At 45.9% G+C, this 25,533-nt stretch overlaps 1 protein-coding gene across 1 annotated transcript in view; it reads left to right on the forward strand.

The window, feature by feature from the left end:
• vipr1b (vasoactive intestinal peptide receptor 1b) overlaps nucleotides 1–25,533 on the forward strand; it is a 233,418-nt gene that overhangs the window by 74,719 nt on the left and 133,166 nt on the right. Inside the window, exon 3 of the mRNA XM_065019183.1 lies at nucleotides 6,049–6,149. Within this exon, the coding sequence (XP_064875255.1) occupies nucleotides 6,049–6,149 (101 nt within the window). The remainder of the gene's footprint in view (nucleotides 1–6,048; nucleotides 6,150–25,533) is intronic.

The following is a 25,533-nucleotide window of genomic DNA, read 5'->3' on the forward strand; positions in this document are numbered from 1 at the left end:
AGCAGGCTGATGATGTCAGCTCTCCAAGTGGTAGTGGAAAGCAGGCTGATGATGTCACCTCCAGAGTGGTAGATGAAAGCAGGCTGATGATGTCAGCTCCAGAGTGGTAGTGGAAAGCAGGCTGATGATGTCAGCTCCAGAGTGGTAGATGAAAGCAGGCTGATGATGTCAGCTCCAGAGTGGTAGATGAAAGCAGACTGATGATGTCAGCTCCAGAGTGGTAGATGAAAGCAGGCTGATGATGTCAGCTCCAGAGTGGTAGATGAAAGCAGGCTGATGTTGTCAGCTCCAGAGTGGTAGATGAAAGCAGGCTGATGATGTCAGCTCCAGAGTGGTAGATGAAAGCAGGCTGATGATGTCAGCTCCAGAGTGGTAGATGAAAGCAGGCTGATGATGTCAGCTCCAGAGTGGTAGTGGAAAACAGGCTGAGGATGTCAGCTCTCCAAGTGGTAGATGAAAGCAGGCTGATGATGTCAGCTCCAGAGTGGTAGTGGAAAACAGGCTGAGGATGTCAGCTCTCCAAGTGGTAGATGAAAGCAGGCTGATGATGTCAGCTCCAGAGTGGTAGATGAAAGCAGGCTGATGATGTCAGCTCCAGAGTGGTAGATGAAAGCAGGCTGATGATGTCAGCTCTCCAAGTGGTAGTGGAAAGCAGGCTGATGATGTCAGCTCCAGAGTGGTAGATGAAAGCAGGCTGATGATGTCAGCTCCAGAGTGGTAGTGGAAAGCAGGCTGATGATGTCAGCTCCAGAGTGGTAGATGAAAGCAGGCTGATGATGTCAGCTCCAGAGTGGTAGATGAAAGCAGACTGATGATGTCAGCTCCAGAGTGGTAGATGAAAGCAGGCTGATGATGTCAGCTCCAGAGTGGTAGATGAAAGCAGGCTGATGTTGTCAGCTCCAGAGTGGTAGATGAAAGCAGGCTGATGATGTCAGCTCCAGAGTGGTAGATGAAAGCAGGCTGATGATGTCAGCTCTCCAAGTGGTAGATGAAAGCAGGCTGATGTTGTCAGCTCCAGAGTGGTAGATGAAAGCAGGCTGATGATGTCAGCTCCAGAGTGGTAGATGAAAGCAGGCTGATGATGTCAGCTCCAGAGTGGTAGTGGAAAGCAGGCTGATGATGTCAGCTCTCCAAGTGGTAGAAGGAAGCAGGCTGATGATGTCAGCTCGAGAGTGGTAGATGAAAGCAGGCTGATGATGTCAGCTCCAAGTGGTAGATGAAAGCAGGCTGATGATGTCAGCTCCAGAGTTGTAGATGAAAGCAGGCTGATGATGTCAGCTCCAGAGTGGTAGTGGAAAGCAGGCTGATGATGTCAGCTCCAGAGTGGTTGTGGAAAGCAGGCTGATGATGTCAGCTCCAGAGTGGTAGTGGAAAGCAGGCTGATGATGTCAGCTCCAGAGTGGTAGATGAAAGCAGGCTGATGATGTCAGCTCCAGAGTGGTAGATGAAAGCAGGCTGATGATGTCAGCTCCAGAGTGGGGTAAATGAAAGCAGGCTGATGATGTCAGCTCTCCAAGTGGTAGTGGAAAGCAGGCTGATGATGTCAGCTCTCCAAGTGGTAGTGGAAAGCAGGCTGATGATGTCAGCTCCAGAGTGGTAGTGGAAAGCAGGCTGATGATGTCAGCTCCAGAGTGGTAGTGGCAAGCAGGCTGATGATGTCAGCTCCAGAGTGGTAGATGAAAGCAGGCTGATGATGTCAGCTCCAGAGTGGTAGTGGAAAGCAGGCTGATGATGTCAGCTCCAGAGTGGTAGTGGAAAGCAGGCTGATGGGGTTTCTGGCATTATACGACTCTGGACCCTGTGACATTCACAAAGTACTCTATCCAGCAAAATATCAGTTTGAACTGGTGCAGAACCGCTCAAACATCGAAGAGTTAAACAGCCACTGCTGATCAACAATTTTTTTTTTTTATTTTACCTTTATTTAACTAGGCAAGTCAGTTAAGAACAAATTCTTATTTTCAATGACGGCCTAGGAACAGTGGGTTAACTGCCTGTTCAGGGGCAGAACGACAGATTTGTACGTTGTCAGCTCGGGGATTTGAACTTGCAACCTTCCGGTCACTAGTCCAACGCTCTAACCACTAGGCTACCCTGCCGCCCCAAACAATGCCTTCCATCCAGACTGACAGTCAGTTTAAAGAGACAGAGAGAGACAAAGAGAGAGAGAGAACACTGCCTACGATAGAACACAACCTACTATAGAACACTGCCTACGATAGAACACAACCTGCTATAGAACACTGCCTACGATAGAACACAACCTACTATAGAACACTGACTACGATAGAACACAACCTACTATAGAACACTGCCTACGATAGAACACAACCTACTATAGAACACAACCTACTATAGAACACAACCTACTATAGAACACAACCTACGATAGAACACAACCTACTATAGAACACTGACTACGATAGAACACAACCTACTATAGAACACAACCTACTATAGAACACAACCTACTATAGAACACAACCTACTATAGAACACAACCTACTATAGAACACTGCCTACGATAGAACACAACCTACTATAGAACACAACCTACTATAGAACACAACCTACTATAGAACACAACCTACTATAGAACACTGCCTACGATAGAACACAACCTACTATAGAACACTGCCTACGATAGAACACAACCTACTATAGAACACAACCTACGATAGAACACAACCTACTATAGAACACTGACTACGATAGAACACAACCTACTATAGAACACAACCTACTATAGAACACAACCTACTATAGAACACAACCTGCTATAGAACACAACCTACTATAGAACACTGCCTACGATAGAACACAACCTACTATAGAACACAACCTACTATAGAACACTGCCTACGATAGAACACAACCTACTATAGAACACAACCTACTATAGAACACAACCTACTATAGAACACAACCTACTATAGAACACTGCCTACGATAGAACACAACCTACTATAGAACACTGCCTACGATAGAACACAACCTACTATAGAACACAACCTACGATAGAACACAACCTACTATAGAACACTGACTACGATAGAACACAACCTACTATAGAACACAACCTACTATAGAACACAACCTACTATAGAACACAACCTGCTATAGAACACAACCTACTATAGAACACTGCCTACGATAGAACACAACCTACTATAGAACACTGCCTACGATAGAACACAACCTACTATAGAACACAACCTACTATAGAACACAACCTACTATAGAACACTGCAGGGTAACCTCTACCTGTATCCTGTGTTCTCTAGGTAACCTCTACCTGTATCCTGTGTTCTCTAGGTAACATCTACCTGTATCCTGTGTTCTCTAGGTAACATCTACCTCTATCCTGTGTTCTCTAGGTAACATCTACCTGTATCCTGTGTTCTCTAGGTAACCTCTACCTATATCCTGTGTTCTCTAGGTAACCTCTACCTGTATCCTGTGTTCTCTAGGTAACCTCTACCTGTATCCTGTGTTCTCTAGGTAACCTCTACCTCTATCCTGTGTTCTCTAGGTAACGTCTACCTGTATCCTGTGTTCTCTAGGTAACGTCTACCTGTATCCTGTGTTCTTTAGGTAACGTCTACCTGTATCCTGTGTTCTCTAGGTAACCTCTACCTGTATCCTGTGTTCTCTAGGTAACCTCTACCTGTATCCTGTGTTCTCTAGGTAACCTCTACCTGTATCCTGTGTTCTCTAGGTAACCTCTACCTGTATCATGTGTTCTCTAGGTAACCTCTACCTGTATCCTGTGTTCTCTAGGTAACCTCTACCTGTATCCTGTGTTCTCTATCCCTACCTTAACCTCTACCTACCTGTATCCTGTGTTCTCTAGGTAACCTCTACCTGTATCCTGTGTTCTCTAGGTAACCTCTACCTGTATCCTGTGTTCTCTAGGTAACCTCTACCTGTATCATGTGTTCTCTAGGTAACCTCTACCTGTATCCTGTGTTCTCTAGGTAACCTCTACCTGTACCCTGTGTTGTCTAGGTAACCTCTTCCTGTATCCTGTGTTCTCTAGGTAACCTCTACCTGTATCCTGTGTTCTCTAGGTAACCTCTACCTGTATCCTGTGTTCTCTAGGTAACCTCTACCTGTATCCTGTGTTCTCTAGGTAACCTCTACCTGTATCCTGTGATCTCTATGTAACCTCTACCTGTATCCTGTGTTCTCTAGGTAACCTCTACCTGTATCCTGTGTTCTCTAGGTTACCTGTATCCTGTGTTCTCTAGGTAACCTCTACCTGTATCCTGTGTTCTCTAGGTAACCTCTACCTGTATCCTGTGTTCTCTAGGTAACGCGTACCTGTATCATGTGTTCTCTAGGTAACGTCTACCTGTATCCTGTGTTCTCTAGGTAACCTCTACCTGTATCCTGTGTTCTCTAGGTAACCTCTACCTGTATCCTGTGTTCTCTAGGTAACCTCTACCTATATCCTGTGTTCTCTAGGTAACCTCTACCTGTATCCTGTGTTCTCTAGGTAACCTCTACCTGTATCCTGTGTTCTCTAGGTAACCTCTACCTGTATCCTGTGTTCTCTAGGTAACCTCTACCTGTATCCTGTGTTCTCTAGGTAACCTCTACCTGTAGCATGTGTTCTCTAGGTAACATCTACCTGTATCATGTGTTCTCTAGGTAACCTCTACCTGTATCCTGTGTTCTCTAGGTAACCTCTACCTGTATCCTGTGTTCTCTAGGTAACCTCTACCTGTATCCTGTGTTCTCTAGGTAACCTCTACCTGTATCCTGTGTTCTCTAGGTAACCTCTACCTGTATCCTGTGTTCTCTAGATAACATCTACCTGTATCCTGTGTTCTCTAGGTAACCTCTACCTGTATCCTGTGTTCTCTAGGTAACATCTACCTGTATCCTGTGTTCTCTAGGTAACATCTACCTGTATCCTGTGTTCTCTAGGTAACCTCTACCTGTATCCTGTGTTCTCTAGATAACGTCTACCTGTATCCTGTGTTCTCTAGGTAACATCTACCTGTATCCTGTGTTCTCTAGATAACGTCTACCTGTATCCTGTGTTCTCTAGGTAACCTCTACCTGTATCCGGTGTTCTCTAGATAACATCTACCTATATCCTGTGTTCTCTAGGTAACCTCTACCTGTATCCTGTGTTCTCTAGGTAACCTCTACCTGTATCCTGTGTTCTCTAGGTAACCTCTACCTGTATCATGTGTTCTCTAGGTAACCTCTACCTGTATCATGTGTTCCCTACTTAACCTCTACCTGTATCATGTGTTCTCTAGGTAACCTCTACCTGTATCCTGTGTTCTCTAGGTAACCTCTACCTGTATCATGTGTTCTCTAGATAACCTCTACCTGTATCCTGTATTCTCTAGGTAACCTCTACCTGTATCCTGTGTTCTCTAGGTAACCTCTACCTGTATCATGTGTTCTCTAGGTAACCTCTACCTGTATCCTGTGTTCTCTAGGTAACCTCTACCTGTATCCTGTGTTCTCTAGGTAACCTCTACCTGTATCCTGTGTTCTCTAAATAACCTCTACCTGTATCATGTGTTCTCTAGGTAACCTCTACCTGTATCCTGTGTTCTCTAGGTAACCTCTACCTGTATCCTGTGTTCTCTTGGTAACCTCTACCTGTATCCTGTGTTCTCTAGGTAACCTCTACCTGTATCCTGTGTTCTCTAGGTAACCTCTACCTGTATCCTGTGTTCTCTAGGTAACCTCTACCTGTATCCTGTGTTCTCTAGGTAACCTCTACCTGTATCCTGTGTTCTCTTGGTAACCTCTACCTGTATCCTGTGTTCTCTAGGTAACCTCTACCTGTATCATGTGTTCTCTAGGTAACGTCTACCTGTATCCTGTGTTCTCAAGGTAACCTCTACCTGTATCATGTGTTCTCTAGGTAACATCTACCTGTATCATGTGTTCTCTAGGTAACATCTACCTGTATCCTGTGTTCTCTAGGTAACCTCTACCTGTATCATGTGTTCTCTAGGTAACATCTACCTGTATCATGTGTTCTCTAGGTAACCTCTACCTGTATTATGTGTTCCCTAGGTAACCTGTCCAAGACATGTACCTCAGAGGGTTGGACTGAAATGCACCCACTGGACATCGCCCTGAACTGTGGTTATAACGCCAACAACACTGGAGATGACGTGAGTACATCTCCCCCCCATGCCTCCTGTCTGCTTGTCTGGCACTTACTGAATAATGATGTTTGTCTGAATGTTAGTGCTCAGCACTTTGCGGTCGGTTCGATTTCATTGTTTGTTTGTTTTTTACATTAAACAATCTATGCATTATGTGAGTTGAATGCTGTTCCGGAGGGTTGAAGCATGCATGAGAGCACCAGCTGTTCCGGAAGACTGTGTGATCACGCTCTCTGCAGCCGATGTGAGCAAGACCTTTAAATAGGTCCACATTCACAAGGCCGCGGGGCCAGATGGATTACCAGGACGTGTACTCCAAGCACGTGTGGACCGACCGGCAAGCGTCTTCACTGACATTTTCAACCCCTCCCTGACCGAGTCTGTAATGCCTACATGTTTCAAGCAGAACACCATAGTCCCTGTGCCCAAGGAAGCGAAGGTAACCTGCCTAAATGACTACCGCCCCGTGGCACTCACGTCGGTAGCCATGAAGTGCTTTGAAAGGCTGGTCATGGCTCACATCAACACCATCATCCCAGAAACCCTAGACCTACTCCAATTCACATACCGCCCCAACAGATCTACAGATGACGCATCCTCAATCGCACTCCATGCTGCCCTTTCACACCTGGACAAATATGAACACCCTGAATGTTATTCATTGACTACAGCTCAGAGTTCAACACCATAGTGCCCACAAAGCTCATCACTAAGTTAAGGACTCTGGACTAAACACCTTTCTCTACAACTGGATCCTGGACTTCCTGACGGGCCACCCCCGGGTGCTAAGGGTAGGCAACAACACCTCCACCACACTGATGCTCAATACTGAGGCCACTCAGGGGTGCGTGCTTAGTCCCGTCCTGTACTCCCTGTTCACCCACCACTGCATAGCCAAGTACGACTCCAACATCATCAATAAGTTTGCTGATGACACAACAACAATGAGACAGCCTATAGAAAGGAGGTCAGAGACCTGGCAGTGTAGTGCCAGAACAACAACCTCTCTTTCAATGTGAGCAAGACAAAGGAGCTGATCGTAGACTACAGGAAAAGGCAGGCCCCCATTTACATCGACTGGGTTGTAGTGGAGCGGGTCGAGAGTTTCAAGATCCTTGGTGTTCAAATCACCAACGAAATATCATGGTCCAAACACACCAAGACAGTCATGAAGAGGGTTCGACAAGACCTTTCCCCCCTCAGGAGGCTGAAAAGATTTGGCATGGGTCCCCAGATCCTCAAAAAGTGCTTCAGCTACACCATCGAGAGCATCCTGACCGGTTGCATCACTGCCTGGTATGGCAACTGCTCGGCATCTGCCCGTAATGAGCTGCAGAGTGTATGTAGTGCGTCCAGCCCAGTACATCACTGGGGCCAAGCTTCCTACCATATACAGTGGGGCAAAAAAGTATTTAGTTAGCCACCAATTGTGCAAGTTCTCCCACTTAAAAAGATGAGAGAGGCCTGTAATTTTCATCATAGGTACACTTCAACTATGACAGACAAAATGAGAAGAAAAAGAATCCAGAAAATCACATTGTAGGGTTTTTAATGAATTTATTTGCAAATTATGGTGGAAAATAAGTATTTGGTCCCCTACAAACAAGCAAGATTTCTGTACAGGTAACCCCTGTATATAGCCTCCACATTGACTCAGTATCGGTAACAACCTGTATATAGCCTCCATATTGACTCTGTACCGGTACCCCCTGTATATAGCCTCCATATTGACTCTGTACCGGTAACCCCCTGTATATAGCCTCCACATTGACTCTGTACCGGTAACCCCTGTATATAGCCTCCACATTGACTCTGTACCGTAATACCCTGTATATAGCCTCCACATTGACTCTGTACCGGTAACCCCTGTATATAGCCTCCACATTGACTCTGTACCGGTACCCCCTGTATATAGCCTCCACATTGACTCTGTACCGTAACACCCTGTATATAGCCTCCACATTGACTCTGTACCGGTACCCCCTGTATATAGCCTCCACATTGACTCTGTACCGTAACACCCTGTATATAGCCTCCACATTGACTCTGTACCGTAACACCCTGTATATAGCCTCCACATTGACTCTGCACTGGTAACCCCTGTATATAGCCTCCACATTGACTCTGTACCGGTAACCCCTGTATGTAGCCTCTGTATTGACTCTGTACCGGTAACCCCTGTATATAGCCTCCATTTTGACTCTGTACCGTAATACCCTGTATATAGCCTCCATATTGACTCTGTACTGGTAACCCCTGTATATAGCCTCCACATTGACTCTGTACCGTAACACCCTGTATATATCCTCCACATTGACTCTGTACCGTAATACCCTGTATATAGCCTCCACATTGACTCTGTACCGTAATACCCTGTATATAGCCTCCACATTGACTCTGTACCGTAATACCCTGTATATAGCCTCCACATTGACTCTGTACCGTAATACCCTGTATATAGCCTCCACATTGACTCTGTACCGTAATACCCTGTATATAGTCTCCACATGGACTCTGTACCGTAATACCCTGTATATAGTCTCCACATTGACTCTGTACCGTAATACCCTGTATATAGCCTCCACATTGACTCTGTACCGGTACACCCTGTATATAGCCTCCACATTGACTCTGTACCGGTACCCCCTGTATATAGCCTCCACATTGACTCTGTACCGTAATACCCTGTATATAGTCTCCACATTGACTCTGTACCGGAACACCCTGTATATAGCCTCCACATTGACTCTGTACCGGTACCCCCTGTATATAGTCTCCACATTGACTCTGTACCGTAACACCCTGTATATAGCCTCCACATTGACTCTGTACCGGTACCCCCTGTATATAGTCTCCACATTGACTCTGTACCGTAATACCCTGTATATAGCCTCCACATTGACTCTGTACCGGTAACCCCTGTATATAGCCTCCACATTGACTCTGTACCGTAACACCCTGTATATAGCCTCCACATTGACTCTGTACCGTAACACCCTGTATATAGTCTCCACATTGACTCTGTACCGTAATACCCTGTATATAGCCTCCACATTGACTCTGTACCGGTAACCCCTGTATATAGCCTCCACATTGACTCTGTACCGGTAACCCCTGTATATAGCCTCCACATTGACTCTGTACCGGTAACCCCTGTATATAGCCTCCACATTGACTCTGTACCGGTAACCCCTGTATATAGCCTCCACATTGACTCTGTACCGGTAACCCCTGTATATAGCCTCCACATTGACTCTGTACCGTAACACCCTGTATATAGCCTCCACATTGACTCTGTACCGGTACCCCCTGTATATAGCCTCCACATTGACTCTGTACCGGTACCCCCTGTATATAGCCTCCACATTGAATCAGTACTGGTACCCCTGTATATAGTCTCCACATTGACTCTGTACCGGTAACCCCTGTATATAGCCTCCACATTGACTCTGTACCGGTAACCCCTGTATATAGCCTCCACATTGACTCTGTACCGTAACACCCTGTATATAGCCTCCACATTGACTCTGTACCGGTACCCCTGTATATAGCCTCCACATTGACTCTGTACCGGTACCCCTGTATATAGCCTCCACATTGAATCAGTACTGGTACCCCCTGTATATAGTCTCCACATTGACTCTGTACCGGTACCCCCTGTATATAGTCTCCACATTGACTCTGTACCGTAACACCCTGTATATAGCCTCCACATTGACTCTGTACCGGTAACCCCTGTATATAGCCTCCACATTGACTCTGTACCGTAATACCCTGTATATAGTCTCCACATTGACTCTGTACCGTAATACCCTGTATATAGTCTCCACATTGACTCTGTACCGGTACCCCCTGTATATAGTCTCCACATTGACTCTGTACCGTAACACCCTGTATATAGCCTCCACATTGACTCTGTACCGGTAACCCCTGTATATAGCCTCCACATTGACTCTGTACCGTAACACCCTGTATATAGTCTCCACATTGACTCTGTACCGTAATACCCTGTATATAGTCTCCACATTGACTCTGTACCGGTAACCCCTGTATATAGTCTCCACATTGACTCTGTACCGTAATACCCTGTATATAGCCTCCATATTGACTCTGTACCGTAATACCCTGTATATAGCCTCCACATTGACTCTGTACCGTAATACCCTGTATATAGCCTCCACATTGACTCTGTACCGGTAACCCCTGTATATAGCCTCCACATTGACTCTGTACCGTAACACCCTGTATATAGCCTCCACATTGACTCTGTACCGTAACACCCTGTATATAGTCTCCACATTGACTCTGTACCGTAATACCCTGTATATAGCCTCCACATTGACTCTGTACCGGTAACCCCTGTATATAGCCTCCACATTGACTCTGTACCGGTAACCCCTGTATATAGCCTCCACATTGACTCTGTACCGGTAACCCCTGTATATAGCCTCCACATTGACTCTGTACCGGTAACCCCTGTATATAGCCTCCACATTGACTCTGTACCGGTAACCCCTGTATATAGCCTCCACATTGACTCTGTACCGTAACACCCTGTATATAGCCTCCACATTGACTCTGTACCGGTACCCCCTGTATATAGCCTCCACATTGACTCTGTACCGGTACCCCCTGTATATAGCCTCCACATTGAATCAGTACTGGTACCCCCTGTATATAGTCTCCACATTGACTCTGTACCGGTAACCCCTGTATATAGCCTCCACATTGACTCTGTACCGGTAACCCCTGTATATAGCCTCCACATTGACTCTGTACCGTAACACCCTGTATATAGCCTCCACATTGACTCTGTACCGGTACCCCCTGTATATAGCCTCCACATTGACTCTGTACCGGTACCCCCTGTATATAGCCTCCACATTGAATCAGTACTGGTACCCCCTGTATATAGTCTCCACATTGACTCTGTACCGGTACCCCCTGTATATAGTCTCCACATTGACTCTGTACCGTAACACCCTGTATATAGCCTCCACATTGACTCTGTACCGGTAACCCCTGTATATAGCCTCCACATTGACTCTGTACCGTAATACCCTGTATATAGTCTCCACATTGACTCTGTACCGTAATACCCTGTATATAGTCTCCACATTGACTCTGTACCGGTACCCCCTGTATATAGTCTCCACATTGACTCTGTACCGTAACACCCTGTATATAGCCTCCACATTGACTCTGTACCGGTAACCCCTGTATATAGCCTCCACATTGACTCTGTACCGTAATACCCTGTATATAGCCTCCACATTGACTCTGTACCGTAACACCCTGTATATAGCCTCCACATTGACTCTGTACCGTAACACCCTGTATATAGCCTCCATATTGACTCTGTACCGTAATACCCTGTATATAGCCTCTGTATTGTTATTTTTATTGTGTTACTCTTTTTATTTTTACTTTACTTTATTTTGTAAATATTATCTTACTCTTTCTTGAACTGCTTTGTTGGTTAAGGGCCTGTACCTGCTGTATTCATAACATTTGATTTGATTTGTAATTGCTGCCAAAGGTGCTTCAACAAACTACTGAGTAAAGGGTATACTTATGTAAAAGTAGTATATTTCATATTTAAATGTTTATAAATTAGCACAAATGTCTAAAAAAAAGTGTTTGCTTTGTCATGGGGTTTGAGTGTTGATTGATTAGGGGGGAAAAGTATTTAACATTGTAGAATAAGGCTGTAACCTAACAAAATGTGGAAAAAGTCAAGGGGTCTGAAAACTTTCTTAAGGTACTGTATACATACAGGACCAGTCAAAAGTTTGGACACACCTACTCATTCAAGGTTTATTTTATTTGACTATTTTCTATATTGTAGAATAATAGTGAAGACATCAAAACTATGAAATAACACATATGGAATCATGTAGTAACCACATAAGTGTTAAACAAATCAAAATATATTTGAGATTCTTCAAAGTAGCCACCCTTTGCCTTGATGACAGCTTTGCACACTCTTGGCACTCTCTCAACCAGCTTCATGCGGTAGTCACCTGGCATGCATTTCAATTAACAGGTGTGCCTTGTTAAAAGTTCATTTGTGGAATTTCTTTCCTTCTTAATGCATTTGAGCCAATCAGTTGTGTTGTGACATGGTATGGGTGGTATACAGAAGATGGCCCTATTTGGTAAAAGACCCATTCCATATTATGGCAAGAACAGCTCAAGTAAGCAAAGAGAAACAACAGCCCATCATTACTTTAAAGCATGAAGGACAGTCAATAAATCAAATCAAATCAAATTTTATTTGTCACATACACATGGTTAGCAGATGTTAATGCGAGTGTAGCGAAATGCTTGTGCTTCTAGTTCCGACAATGCAGTGATAACCAACAAGTAATCTAACTAACAATTCCAAAACTACTGTCTTATACACAGTGTAAGGGGATAAAGAATATGTACATAAGGATATATGAATGAGTGATGGTACAGGGCAGCATACAGTAGATGGTATCGAGTACAGTATATACATATGAGATGAGTATGTAGACAAAGTAAACAAAGTGGCATAGTTAAATTTAGATGCACTACTGTTCCACTGGATGTCATAAGGTGAATGCACCAATTTGTAAGTCGCTCTGGATAAGAGCGTCTGCTAAATGACTTAAATGTTAAAGTGGCTAGTGATACATGTATTACATAAGGATGCAGTCGATGATATAGAGTACAGTATATACGTATGCATATGAGATGAATAATGTAGGGTAAGTAACATTATATAAGGTAGCATTGTTTAAAGTGGCTAGTGATATATTTACATAATTTCCCATCAATTCTCATTATTAAAGTGGCTGGAGTTGGGTCAGTGTCAATGTCAGTGTGTTGGCAGCAGCCACTCAATGTTAGTGGTGGCTGTTTAACAGTCTGATGGCCTTGAGATAGAAGCTGTTTTTCAGTCTCTCGGTCCCAGCTTTGATGCACCTTTACTGACCTCGCCTTCTGGATGATAGCGGGGTGAACAGGCAGTGGCTCGGGTGGTTGATGTCCTTGATGATCTTTATGGCCTTCCTGTAACATCGGGTGGTGTAGGTGTCCTGGAGGGCAGGTAGTTTGCCCCCGGTGATGCGTTGTGCAGACCTCACTACCCTCTGGAGAGCCTTACGGTTGAGGGCGGAGCAGTTGCCGTACCAGGCGGTGATACAGCCCGCCAGGATGCTCTCGATTGTGCATCTGTAGAAGTTTGTGAGTGCTTTTGGTGACAAGCCGAATTTCTTCAGCCTCCTGAGGTTGAAGAGGCGCTGCTGCGCCTTCTTCACGACGCTGTCTGTGTGAGTGGACCAATTCAGTTTGTCTGTGATGTGTATGCCGAGGAACTTGCTACCCTCTCCACTACTGTTCCATCGATGTGGATAGGGGGGTGTTCCCTCTGCTGTTTCCTGAAGTCCACAATCATCTCCTTAGTTTTGTTGACGTTGAGTGTGAGGTTATTTTCCTGACACCACACTCCGAGGGCCCTCACCTCCTCCCTGTAGGCCGTCTCGTCGTTGTTGGTAATCAAGCCTACCACTGTTGTGTCGTCCGCAAACTTGATGATTGAGTTGGAGGCGTGCGTGGCCACGCAGTCGTGGGTGAACAGGGAGTACAGGGGAGGGCTCAGAACGCACCCTTGTGGGGCCCCCGTGTTGAGGATCAGCGGGAGGAGATGTTGTTGCCTACCCTCACCACCTGGGGCGGCCCGTCAGGAAGTCCAGTACCCAGTTGCACAGGGCGGGGACGAGACCCAGGGTCTCGAGCTTGATGACGAGCTTGGAGGGTACTATGGTGTTGAATGCCGAGCTGTAGTCGATGAACAGCATTCTCACATAGGTATTCCTCTTGTCCAGATGGGTTAGGGCAGTGTGCAGTGTGGTTGAGATTGCATCGTCTGTGGACCTATTTGGGCGGTAAGCAAATTGGAGTGGGTCTAGGGTGTCAGGTAGGGTGGAGGTGATATGGTCCTTGACTAGTCTCTCAAAGCACTTCATGATGACGGAAGTGAGTGCTACGGGCGGTAGTCGTTTAGCTCAGTTACCTTAGCTTTCTTGGGAACAGGAACAATGGTGGCCCTCTTGAAGCATGTGGGAACAGCAGACTGGTATAGGGATTGATTGAATATGTCCGTAAACACACCGGCCAGCTGGTCTGCGCATGCTCTGAGGGCGCGGCTGGGGATGCCGTCTGGGCCTGCAGCCTTACGAGGGTTAACACGTTTAAATGTCTTACTCACCTCGGCTGCAGTGAAGGAGAGACCGCATGTTTTCGTTGCAGGCCGTGTCAGTGGCACTGTATTGTCCTCAAAGCGGGCAAAAAAGTTATTTAGTCTGCCTGGGAGCAAGACATCCTGGTCCGTGACTGGGCTGGGTTTCTTCTTGTAGTCCGTGATTGACTGTAGACCCTGCCACATGCCTCTTGTGTCTGAGCCGTTGAATTGAAATTCTACTTTGTCTCTGTACTGACGCTTAGCTTGTTTGATAGCCTTGCGGAGGGAATAGCTGCACTGTTTGTATTCGGTCATGTTACCAGACACCTTGCCCTGATTAAAAGCAGTGGTTCGCGCTTTCAGTTTCACGCGAATGCTGCCATCAATCCACGGTTTCTGGTTAGGGAATGTTTTTATCGTTGCTATGTGAACGACATCTTCAACGCACGTTCTAATGAACTCGCACACCGAATCAGCGTATTCGTCAATATTGTTATCTGAGGCAATACGAAACATGTCCCAGTCCACGTGATGGAAGCAGTCTTGGAGTGTGGAGTCAGCTTGGTCTGACCAGCGTTGGACAGACCTCAGCGTGGGAGCCTCTTGTTTAAGTTTCTGCCTGTAGGCAGGGATCAACAAAATGGAGTCGTGGTCAGCTTTTCCGAAAGGGGGGCGGGGCAGGGCCTTATATGCGTCGCGGAAGTTAAAGTAACAATGATCCAAGGTTTTACCACCCCTGGTTGCGCAATCGATATGCTGATAAAATTTAGGGAGTCTTGTTTTCAGATTAGCTTTGTTAAAATCCCCAGCTACAATGAATGCAGCCTCCGGATAAATGGTTTCCAGTTTGCAAAGAGTTAAATAAAGTTCGTTCAGAGCCATCGATGTGTCTGCTTGGGGGGGGATATATACGGCTGTGATTATAATCGAAGAGAATTCTCTTGGTAGATAATGCGGTCTACATTTGATTGTGAGGAATTCTAAATCAGGTGAACAGAAGGATTTGAGTTCCTGTATGTTTCTTTCATCACACCATGTCTCGTTAGTCATGAGGCATACGCCCCCGCCACTCTTCTTACCAGAAAGATGTTTGTTTCTGTCGGCGCGATGCGTGGAGAAACCCGTTGGCTGCACCGCCCCGGATAGCGTCTCTCCAGTGAGCCATGTTTCCGTGAAGCAGAGAACGTTACAGTCTCTGATGTCCCTCTGGAATGCTACCCTTGCTCGGATTTCATCAACCTTGTTGTCAAGAGACGGGACATTGGCAAGAAGAATGCTAGGGAGTGGTGCACGGTGTGCCCGTGTCCGGAGTCTGACCAGAAGACCGCTACGTTTCCCTCTTTTACGAAGTCGTTTTTTGGGGTCGCTGCATGGAATCAATTCCGTTGACCTGTTTGTAAGGCAGAACACCGGATCCACGTCGCGGAAAACATATTCTTGGTCGTACTGATGGTGAGTTGACGCTGATCTTATATTCAGTAGTTCTTCTCTACTGTATGTAATGAAACCTAAGATGACCTGGGGTACTAATGTAAGAAATAACACGTAAAAAAACAAAAAACTGCATAGTTTCCTAGGAACGCGAAGCGAGTCGGCCATCTCTGTCGGCGCCGGAAGTCTTGGAAAATGGAAAATGTCAAAAACTTTGAAAGTTTCTTTAAATGCAGTTGCAAAAACCATCAAGTGCTATGGTGAAAATGGCTCTCATGAGGACCGCCACAGGAAAGGAAGACCCAGAGTTACCTCTGCTGCAGAGGATACGTTCATTAGAGTTACCAGCCACAGAAATTGCAGCTCAAATAAATGCTTCACAGAGTTCAAGTAACAGACACATCTCAACATCAACTGTTCAGAGGAGACTGTGTGAATCAGGACTTCATGGTCGAATTGCTGCAAAGAAACAACTACTAAAGGACACCAAAAATAAGAAGAGACTTGCTTGGTACAAGAAACATGAGCAATGGACACATTAGACCGGTGGAAATCCGTCCTTTAGTCTGATGAATCCAAATGTGCAATTTTTAGAGTAGGTGAACGGGTGATTTCCGCATGTGTGGTTCCCGTCCGTCCGTCCGTCCGTCCGTCCGTCTGTCTGTCTGTCTGTCTGTCTGTCTGGTACTTACTGAATAAATCACAATAAAAGTCTGCCTGCTCAGGAATAGAACCCAGTAGCGAAGCATCAACGACAGTGAGGAGAGAGAAGAGAGAACAATCTCTTTAGTTTCTCTGTGGTTGGCAGTCAGTCTGGTTTGACTAGAAATGGTCATGAGGATCTCCTGGTGTCGTGGATCTCTCTCTATATCTGTCCCTTTCCGTTGTGGCTCATCATCGTTGCCTCAGCCGCTAGCTGCAGCAGATCACAGCTCAATATAATGTCTCTATTATCTTTACTACATCTACAAGTCAATGAGCGGACTGATTGGCTGTATCCCAGTGACAATGGGGGGCTTTACTTGGCTGATGCATATGTATTGAAAATGAAATTATAGATTAGATAATAGAATAGTGTGTGATTTTTTTTCTCTATATGATGTCATGAAGACCTCTTATGACGTTGATATGAATATTTCCGTTCACTTCAATCCTGCCGAGTCTGATCAACCTACTGATGGAATATTCATTGATGGGGTGTCAAACTCCTTTTCCCTGCTGGCTACATGCAGTTTCAAAGACTGTTAGCAAGTTGGACAGAGTGAAGAGACTGTAAATGACTGTTATGAGTGAGAAGACTGTAAAAGTAGGTCCATTATCATTTCTACACAGTTTTCATTATTTGTTTTAAGTAATTTCAGTATTGACTGAGATTATTCCCCCCCCCCCCGAAAAAAAATAATGAATATATGCTGGATTGAATGACTCCAAGGCCAGATGTTTGACACGTGATTCATAGACTGTCTACAGGACACAGAAACACTCTGAATAACACACAGACCTAAAGTGTACTGAACCAGAAACACAGAACCAGAGTGTTCCAGAATGATAGAGAACCACACTGTTCAAGAATGATAGAGAACCACACTGTTCAAGAATGATAGAGAACCACAGTGCTCTAGAATGATAGAGAAGCACACTGTTCCAGAATGATAGAGAACCACACTGTTCAAGAATTATAGAGAACCACACTGTTCAAGAATGATAGAGAACCACAGTGTTACAGAATGATAGAGAACCACAGTGTTCCAGAATGATAGAGAACCACAGTGTTCCAGAATGATAGAGAACCACAGTGCTCTAGAATGATAGAGAAGCACACTGTTCCAGAATGATAGAGAACCACAGTGTTCCAGAATGATAGAATACCACATTGTTCCAGAACCACACACACTGTTCCAAAATGATAGAGAACCATAGTGTTCCAAAATGATAGAGAACCACAGTGTTCCAAAATGATAGGTAACCACAGTGTTCCAAATTGAAAGAGATCCACAGTGTTCCAAAATGATAGAGAACGACAGTGTTCCAAAATGATAGAGAACCACATTGTTCCAGAGTGATAAATAACCACATTGTTCCAGAACCACACACACTGTTCCAAATTGATAGAGAACCACAGTGTTCCAAATTGATAGAGAACCACAGTGTTCCAGAATGATAGAGAACCACAGTGTTCCAGAATGATAGAGAACCACAGTGTTCCAGAATGATAGAGAACCACAGTGTTTCAACTTGAAAGAGATCCACAGTGTTCCAAAATGATAGAGAACCACAGTGTTCCAAAATGATAGAGAACCACAGTGTTCCAGAATGATAGAAAACTACAGTGTTCCAGAATGATAGAGAATCACAGTGTTCCAAAATTATAGAGAACCACAGTATTCCAGAACGATAGAGAACCACATTGTTCCAGAACCACACACACTGTTCCAAAATGATAGAGAACCACAGTTTTCCAAATTGATAGAGAACCACAGTGTTCCAGAATGATAGAGAACCACATTGTTCCAGAATTATAGAGAACCACAGTGTTCCAGAATGATCGAGAACCACAGTGTTCCAAATTGAAAGAGATCCACAGTGTTCCAAAATTATAGAGAACCACAGTGTTCCAAAATTATAGAGAACCACAGTGTTCCAGAATGATAGAGAACTACAGTGTTCCAGAACAATAGAGAACCACAGTGTTCCAAAATTATAGAGAACCACAGTGTACCAGAACTTCAGTATCCATCCTGTTTGTTGAGAAAGAACAGAACGTTGTTGATCCACATTGACAAGATTAGGTCACTTCTCTTTGTCTTTCTCTCCTCATCACATTTCCTCCAAGGCTTCAGACAGTCAGTGCAATCTAAGGGCTCTAATCTTATTGATCAGCATGAATGCAAACACATTAGCAGCTGGAGGCTGCTCTGCTCCAGGCTGCTCTGGAGGCTGCTCTGGAGGCTGCTCTGCTCCAGGCTGCTCTGCTCCAGGCTGCTCTGCTCCAGGCTGCTCTGGAGGCTGCTCTGCTCCAGGCTGCTATGGAGGCTGCTCTGCTCCAGGCTGCTCTGGAGGCTGCTCTGCTCCAGGCTGCTCTGGAGGCTGCTCTGGAGGCTGCTCTGCTCCAGGCTGCTCTGGAGGCTGCTCTGGAGGCTGCTCTGGAGGCTGCTCTGCTCCAGGCTGCTCTGGAGGCTGCTCTGCTCCAGGCTGCTCTGCTCCAGGCTGCTCTGGAGGCTGCTCTGGAGGCTGCTCTGCTCCAGGCTGCTCTGGAGGCTGCTCTGCTCCAGGCTGCTCTGCTCCAGGCTGCTCTGCTCCAGGCTGCTCTGGAGGCTGCTCTGCTCCAGGCTGCTCTGGAGGCTGCTCTGCTCCAGGCTGCTCTGGAGGCTGCTCTGGAGGCTGCTCTGGAGGCTGCTCTGCTCCAGGCTGCTCTGGAGGCTGCTCTGCTCCAGGCTGCTCTGCTCCAGGCTGCTCTGGAGGCTGCTCTGGAGGCTGCTCTGCTCCAGGCTGCTCTGGAGGCTGCTCTGCTCCAGGCTGCTCTGGAGGCTGCTCTGGAGGCTGCTCTGCTCCAGGCTGCTCTGGGGGCTGCTCTGGAGGCTGCTCTGCTCCAGGCTGCTCTGGAGGCTGCTCTGCTCCAGGCTGCTCTGGAGGCTGCTCTGCTCCAGGCTGCTCTGGAGGCTGCTCTGGAGGCTGCTCTGGAGGCTGCTCTGGAGGCTGCTCTGCTCCAGGCTGCTCTGGAGGCTGCTCTGCTCCAGGCTGCTCTGGAGGCTGCTCTGCTCCAGGCTGCTCTGCTCCAGGCTGCTCTGGAGGCTGCTCTGGAGGCTGCTCTGGAGGCTGCTCTGGAGGCTGCTCTGCTCCAGGCTGCTCTGCTCCAGGCTGCTCTGGAGGCTGCTCTGGAGGCTGCTCTGGAGGCTGCTCTGCTCCAGGCTGCTCTCCATATTATGGCAAGAACAGCTCAAATAAGCAAAGAGAAACAACAGCCCATCATTACTTTAAAACATGAAGGACAGTCAATATGGAAAATGTCAAAAACTTTGAAAGTTTCTTTAAATGCAGTTGCAAAAACCATCAAGTGCTATGGTGAAAATGGCTCTCATGAGGACCGCCACAGGAAAGGAAGACCCAGAGTTACCTCTGCTGCAGAGGATACGTTCATTAGAGTTACCAGCCACAGAAATTGCAGCTCAAATAAATGCTTCACAGAGTTCAAGTAACAGACACATCTCAACATCAACTGTTCAGAGGAGACTGTGTGAATCAGGACTTCATGGTCGAATTGCTGCAAAGAAACAACTACTAAAGGACACCAAAAATAAGAAGAGACTTGCTTGGTACAAGAAACATGAGCAATGGACACATTAGACCGGTGGAAATCCGTCCTTTAGTCTGATGAATCCAAATGTGCAATTTTTAGAGTAGGTGAACGGGTGATTTCCGCATGTGTGGTTCCCGTCCGTCCGTCCGTCCGTCCGTCCGTCCGACTGTCCGTCCGTCCGTCCGACTGTCCGTCTGTCTGTCTGTCTGACTGTCTGTCTGTCTGTCTGTCTGTCTGTCTGTCTGTCTGTCTGTCTGTCTGTCTGTCTGTCTGTCTGTCTGTCTGTCTGTCTGTCTGTCTGTCTGTCTGTCTGTCTGTCTGTCTGTCTGTCTGTCTGTCTGTCTGTCTGTCCGTCCGTCCGTCCGTCCGTCCGTCCGTCCGTCCGTCCGTCCGTCCGTCGTCCCGTCCGTCCGTCCGTCCGTCCCGTCCGTCCGTCCGTCCGTCCGTCCGTCCGTCCGTCCGTCCGTCCGTCCGTCCGTCCGTCCGTCCGTCCGTCCGTCCGTCCGTCCGTCTGTCCGTCCGTCTGTCTGTCTGTCTGTCTGCCTGCCTGCCTGTCTGTCTGTCTGTCTGTCTGTCTGGTACTTACTGAATAAATCACAATAAAAGTCTGCCTGCTCAGGAATAGAACCCAGTAGCGAAGCATCAACGACAGTGAGGAGAGAGAAGAGAGAACAATCTCTTTAGTTTCTCTGTGGTTGGCAGTCAGTCTGGTTTGACTAGAAATGGTCATGAGGATCTCCTGGTGTCGTGGATCTCTCTCTATATCTGTCCCTTTCCGTTGTGGCTCATCATCGTTGCCTCAGCCGCTAGCTGCAGCAGATCACAGCTCAATATAATGTCTCTATTATCTTTACTACATCTACAAGTCAATGAGTGGACTGATTGGCTGTATCCCAGTGACAATGGGGGGCTTTACTTGGCTGATGCATATGTATTGAAAATGAAATTATAGATTAGATAATAGAATAGTGTGTGATTTTTTTTCTCTATATGATGTCATGAAGACCTCTTATGACGTTGATATGAATATTTCCGTTCACTTCAATCCTGCCGAGTCTGATCAACCTACTGATGGAATATTCATTGATGGGGTGTCAAACTCCTTTTCCCTGCTGGCTACATTCAGTTTCAAAGACTGTTAGCAAGTTGGACAGAGTGAAGAGACTGTAAATGACTGTTATGAGTGAGAAGACTGTAAAAGTAGGTCCATTATCATTTCTACACAGTTTTCATTATTTGTTTTAAGTAATTTCAGTATTGATTGAGATTATTTCCCCCCCCCCCCCGAAAAAAAATAATGAATATATGCTGGATTGAATGACTCCAAGGCCAGATGTTTGACACGTGATTCATAGACTGTCTACAGGACACAGAAACACTCTGAATAACACACAGACCTAAAGTGTACTGAACCAGAAACACAGAACCAGTGTTCCAGAATGATAGAGAACCACACTGTTCAAGAATGATAGAGAACCACACTGTTCAAGAATGATAGAGAACCACAGTGTTCAAGAATGATAGAGAACCACAGTGTTCCAGAATGATAGAGAACCACAGTGTTCAAGAATGATAGAGAACCACACTGTTCAAGAATGATAGAGAACCACAGTGCTCTAGAATGATAGAGAACCACACTGTTCAAGAATGATAGAGAACCACAGTGTTCCAGAATGATAGAGAACCACAGTGTTCCAAAATGATAGAGAACGACAGTGTTCCAGAATGATAGAGAACCACATTGTTCCAGAGTGATAAATAACCACATTGTTCCAGAGTGATAGAGAACCACACTGTTCCAAATTGATAGAGAACCACAGTGTTCCAAATTGATAGAGAACCACAGTGTTCCAGAATGATAGAGAACCACAGTGTTTCAGAATGATAGAGAACCACAGTGTTTCAACTTGAAAGAGATCCACAGTGTTCCAAAATGATAGAGAACCACAGTGTTCCAAAATGATAGAGAACCACAGTGTTCCAGAATGATAGAGAAGTACAGTGTGTCAAAATTATAGAGAACCACAGTATTCCAGAACGATAGAGAACCACATTGTTCCAGAACCACACACACTGTTCCAAAATGATAGAGAACCACAGTGTTCCAAATTGATAGAGAACCACCGTGTTCCAGAATGATAGAGAACCACATTGTTCCAGAATTATAGAGAACCACAGTGTTCCAGAATGATCGAGAACCACAGTGTTCCAAATTGAAAGAGATCCACAGTGTTCCAAAGTTATAGAGAACCACATTGTTCCAGAGTGATAGATAACCACAGTGTTCCAGAACAATAGAGAACCACATTGTTCCAGAACCACACACACTGTTCCAAAATTATAGAGAACCACAGTGTTCCAAAATGATAGAGAACCACATTGTTCCAGAGTGATAGATAACCACAGTGTTCCAGAATTATAGAGAACCACAGTGTTCCAGAATGATCGAGAACCACAGTGTTCCAAATTGAAAGAGATCCACAGTGTTCCAAAATTATAGAGAACCACAGTGTTCCAAAATGATAGAGAACCACATTGTTCCAGAGTGATAGATAACCACAGTGTTCCAGAACAATAGAGAACCACATTGTTCCAGAACCACACACACTGTTCCAAAATTATAGAGAACCACAGTGTACCAGAACTTCAGTATCCATCCTGTTTGTTGAGAAAGAACAGAACGTTGTTGATCCACATTGACAAGATTAGGTCACTTCTCTTTGTCTTTCTCTCCTCATCACATTTCCTCCAAGGCTTCAGACAGTCAGTGCAATCTAAGGGCTCTAATCTTATTGATCAGCATGAATGCAAACACATTAGCAGCTGGAGGCTGCTCTGCTCCAGGCTGCTCTGCTCCAGGCTGCTCTGGAGGCTGCTCTGCTCCAGGCTGCTATGGAGGCTGCTCTGCTCCAGGCTGCTCTGGAGGCTGCTCTGCTCCAGGCTGCTCTGGAGGCTGCTCTGCTCCAGGCTGCTCTGGAGGCTGCTCTGGAGGCTGCTCTGGAGGCTGCTCTGCTCCAGGCTGCTCTGGAGGCTGCTCTGCTCCAGGCTGCTCTGCTCCAGGCTGCTCTGGAGGCTGCTCTGCTCCAGGCTGCTCTGGAGGCTGCTCTGGAGGCTGCTCTGCTCCAGGCTGCTCTGGAGGCTGCTCTGGAGGCTGCTCTGCTCCAGGCTGCTCTGGAGGCTGCTCTGCTCCAGGCTGCTCTGGAGGCTGCTCTGCTCCAGGCTGCTCTGGAGGCTGCTCTGGAGGCTGCTCTGGAGGCTGCTCTGGAGGCTGCTCTGCTCCAGGCTGCTCTGGAGGCTGCTCTGCTCGTACATTGACTGTGGCTTATACGTTCACTCTATCATACATCCACTCAGTCATACATTTACTGTGGCTCATACATTCTCCTATGAGGTCATCTGGCTCATGGTCACAACAGTCTGATCAGTGAAGTGAATGTCCTCTATATGGTTTTAAAAGCTTTCTCAGTGGGGGCTCGGCTACGCTCCGCTACTCTCCACTACTTTCCGCTACTTTCCACTCTCTCAACCCCCCCAGCTCTCAGCTCGTCCAACCACTGAGGTGGTGTCATTAGTATTCAAGATAAGTCCAGGGGGATCTGGCTGTGACTGACTTTAAAAGGAATTTGATGTCGGAGCCTTCGGTTAGGGATGTAGCTCTCTTAAACTCCAAAACATCCATTATAAATGTCAGAAACCAGCTAAGAGATGACGCTGAAACAACTTTGGAATGCCAGAGAAGAAGAGTCTTCGTACTGTGAGGGTAGTAGTAGTAGAGTGGTAGTAATGGTAGGGTAGTGGTAGTAGAGTGGTAGTACTGGGAGGGTAGTAGTAGGGTGGTAGTAATGGGAGGGTAGTAGTAGAGTGGTAGTAATGGGAGGGTAGTAGTAGTAGAGTGGTAGTACTGGGAGGGTAGTAGTAGAGTGGTAGTAATGGCAGGGTAGTAGTAGAGTGGTAGTAATGGGAGGGTAGTAGTAGGGTGGTAGTAATGGGAGGGTAGTAGTAGTAGAGTGGTATTAATGGGAGGGTAGTAGTAGAGTGGTATTAATGGGAGGGTAGTAGTAGGGTGGTAGTAATGGGAGGGTAGTAGTAGAGTGGTATTAATGGGAGGGTAGTAGTAGAGTGGTAGTACTGGGAGGGTAGTAGTAGTAGAGTGGTAGTAATGGGAGGATAGTAGTAGTAGAGTGGTAGTAATGGGAGGGTGGTGGTAGTAGAGTGGTAGTACTGGGAGGGTAGTAGTAGTAGAGTGGTAGTAATGGGAGGGTAGTAGTAGTAGAGTGGTAGTAATGGGAGGGTAGTAGTAGTAGAGTGGTAGTAATGGGAGGGTAGTGGTAGTAGAGTGGTAGTACTGGGAGGGTAGTAGTAGGGTGGTAGTAATGGGAGGGTAGTAGTAGAGTGTGAGTAATGGGAGGGTAGTAGTAGAGTGGTAGTAATGGGAGGGTAGTAGTAGGGTGGTAGTAATGGGAGGGTAGTAGTAGTAGAGTGGTATTAATGGGAGGGTAGTAGTAGTAGAGTGGTAGTACTGGGAGGGTAGTAGTAGTAGAGTGGTAGTACTGGGAGGGTAGTAGTAGTAGAGTGGTAGTACTGGGAGGGTAGTAGTAGGGTGGTAGTAATGGGAGGGTAGTAGTAGAGTGGTAGTAATGGGAGTGTAGTAGTAGAGTGGTAGTAATGGGAGGGTAGTAGTAGGGTGGTAGTAATGGGAGGGTAGTAGTAGTAGAGTGGTAGTACTGGGAGGGTAGTAGTAGTAGAGTGGTAGTACTGGGAGGGTAGTAGTAGAGTGGTAGTAATGGGAGGGTAGTAGTAGGGTGGTGGTAATGGGAGGGTAGTAGTAGAGTGGTAGTAGGGTGGTAGTAATGGGAGGGTAGTAGTAGTAGAGTGGTATTAATGGGAGGGTAGTAGTAGAGTGGTAGTACTGGGAGGGTAGTAGTAGTAGAGTGGTAGTAATGGGAGGGTAGTAGTAGTAGAGTGGTAGTACTGGGAGGGTAGTAGTAGAGTGGTAGTAATGGGAGGGTAGTAGTAGTAGAGTGGTAGTACTGGGAGGGTAGTAGTAGTAGAGTGGTAGTACTGGGAGGGTAGTAGTAGTAGAGTGGTAGTAATGGGTCCGTAAAATGTATATAGTATGTATAAGTATATAGTATGTATAAGTATATAGTATGTATAAGTATATAGTATGTATAAGTATATAGTATGTATAAGCTGGAAGTAGAAGCCTAAGTCTTGTTGTCCATTAGTTTACTGCAACTAGGGGAGGGGTGGTAGGGTTAACGGAAAATAATATAGGAAAATATATTTAAAAAATATATACATATGTATGTATTTATAGTACCAGTCGAAAGTTTGGGCACATCTACTCAAGAGTTTCTTTATTTTGTACTATTTTCTACATTGTAGAATAATAGTGAAGATATCAAAACTATGAAATAACACATATGGAATCATGTAGTAACCAAAAAAGT

Source organism: Oncorhynchus nerka, linkage group LG6, assembly GCF_034236695.1.
Source record: "Oncorhynchus nerka isolate Pitt River linkage group LG6, Oner_Uvic_2.0, whole genome shotgun sequence".
Classification (NCBI taxonomy): Eukaryota; Metazoa; Chordata; class Actinopteri; order Salmoniformes; family Salmonidae; genus Oncorhynchus; species Oncorhynchus nerka.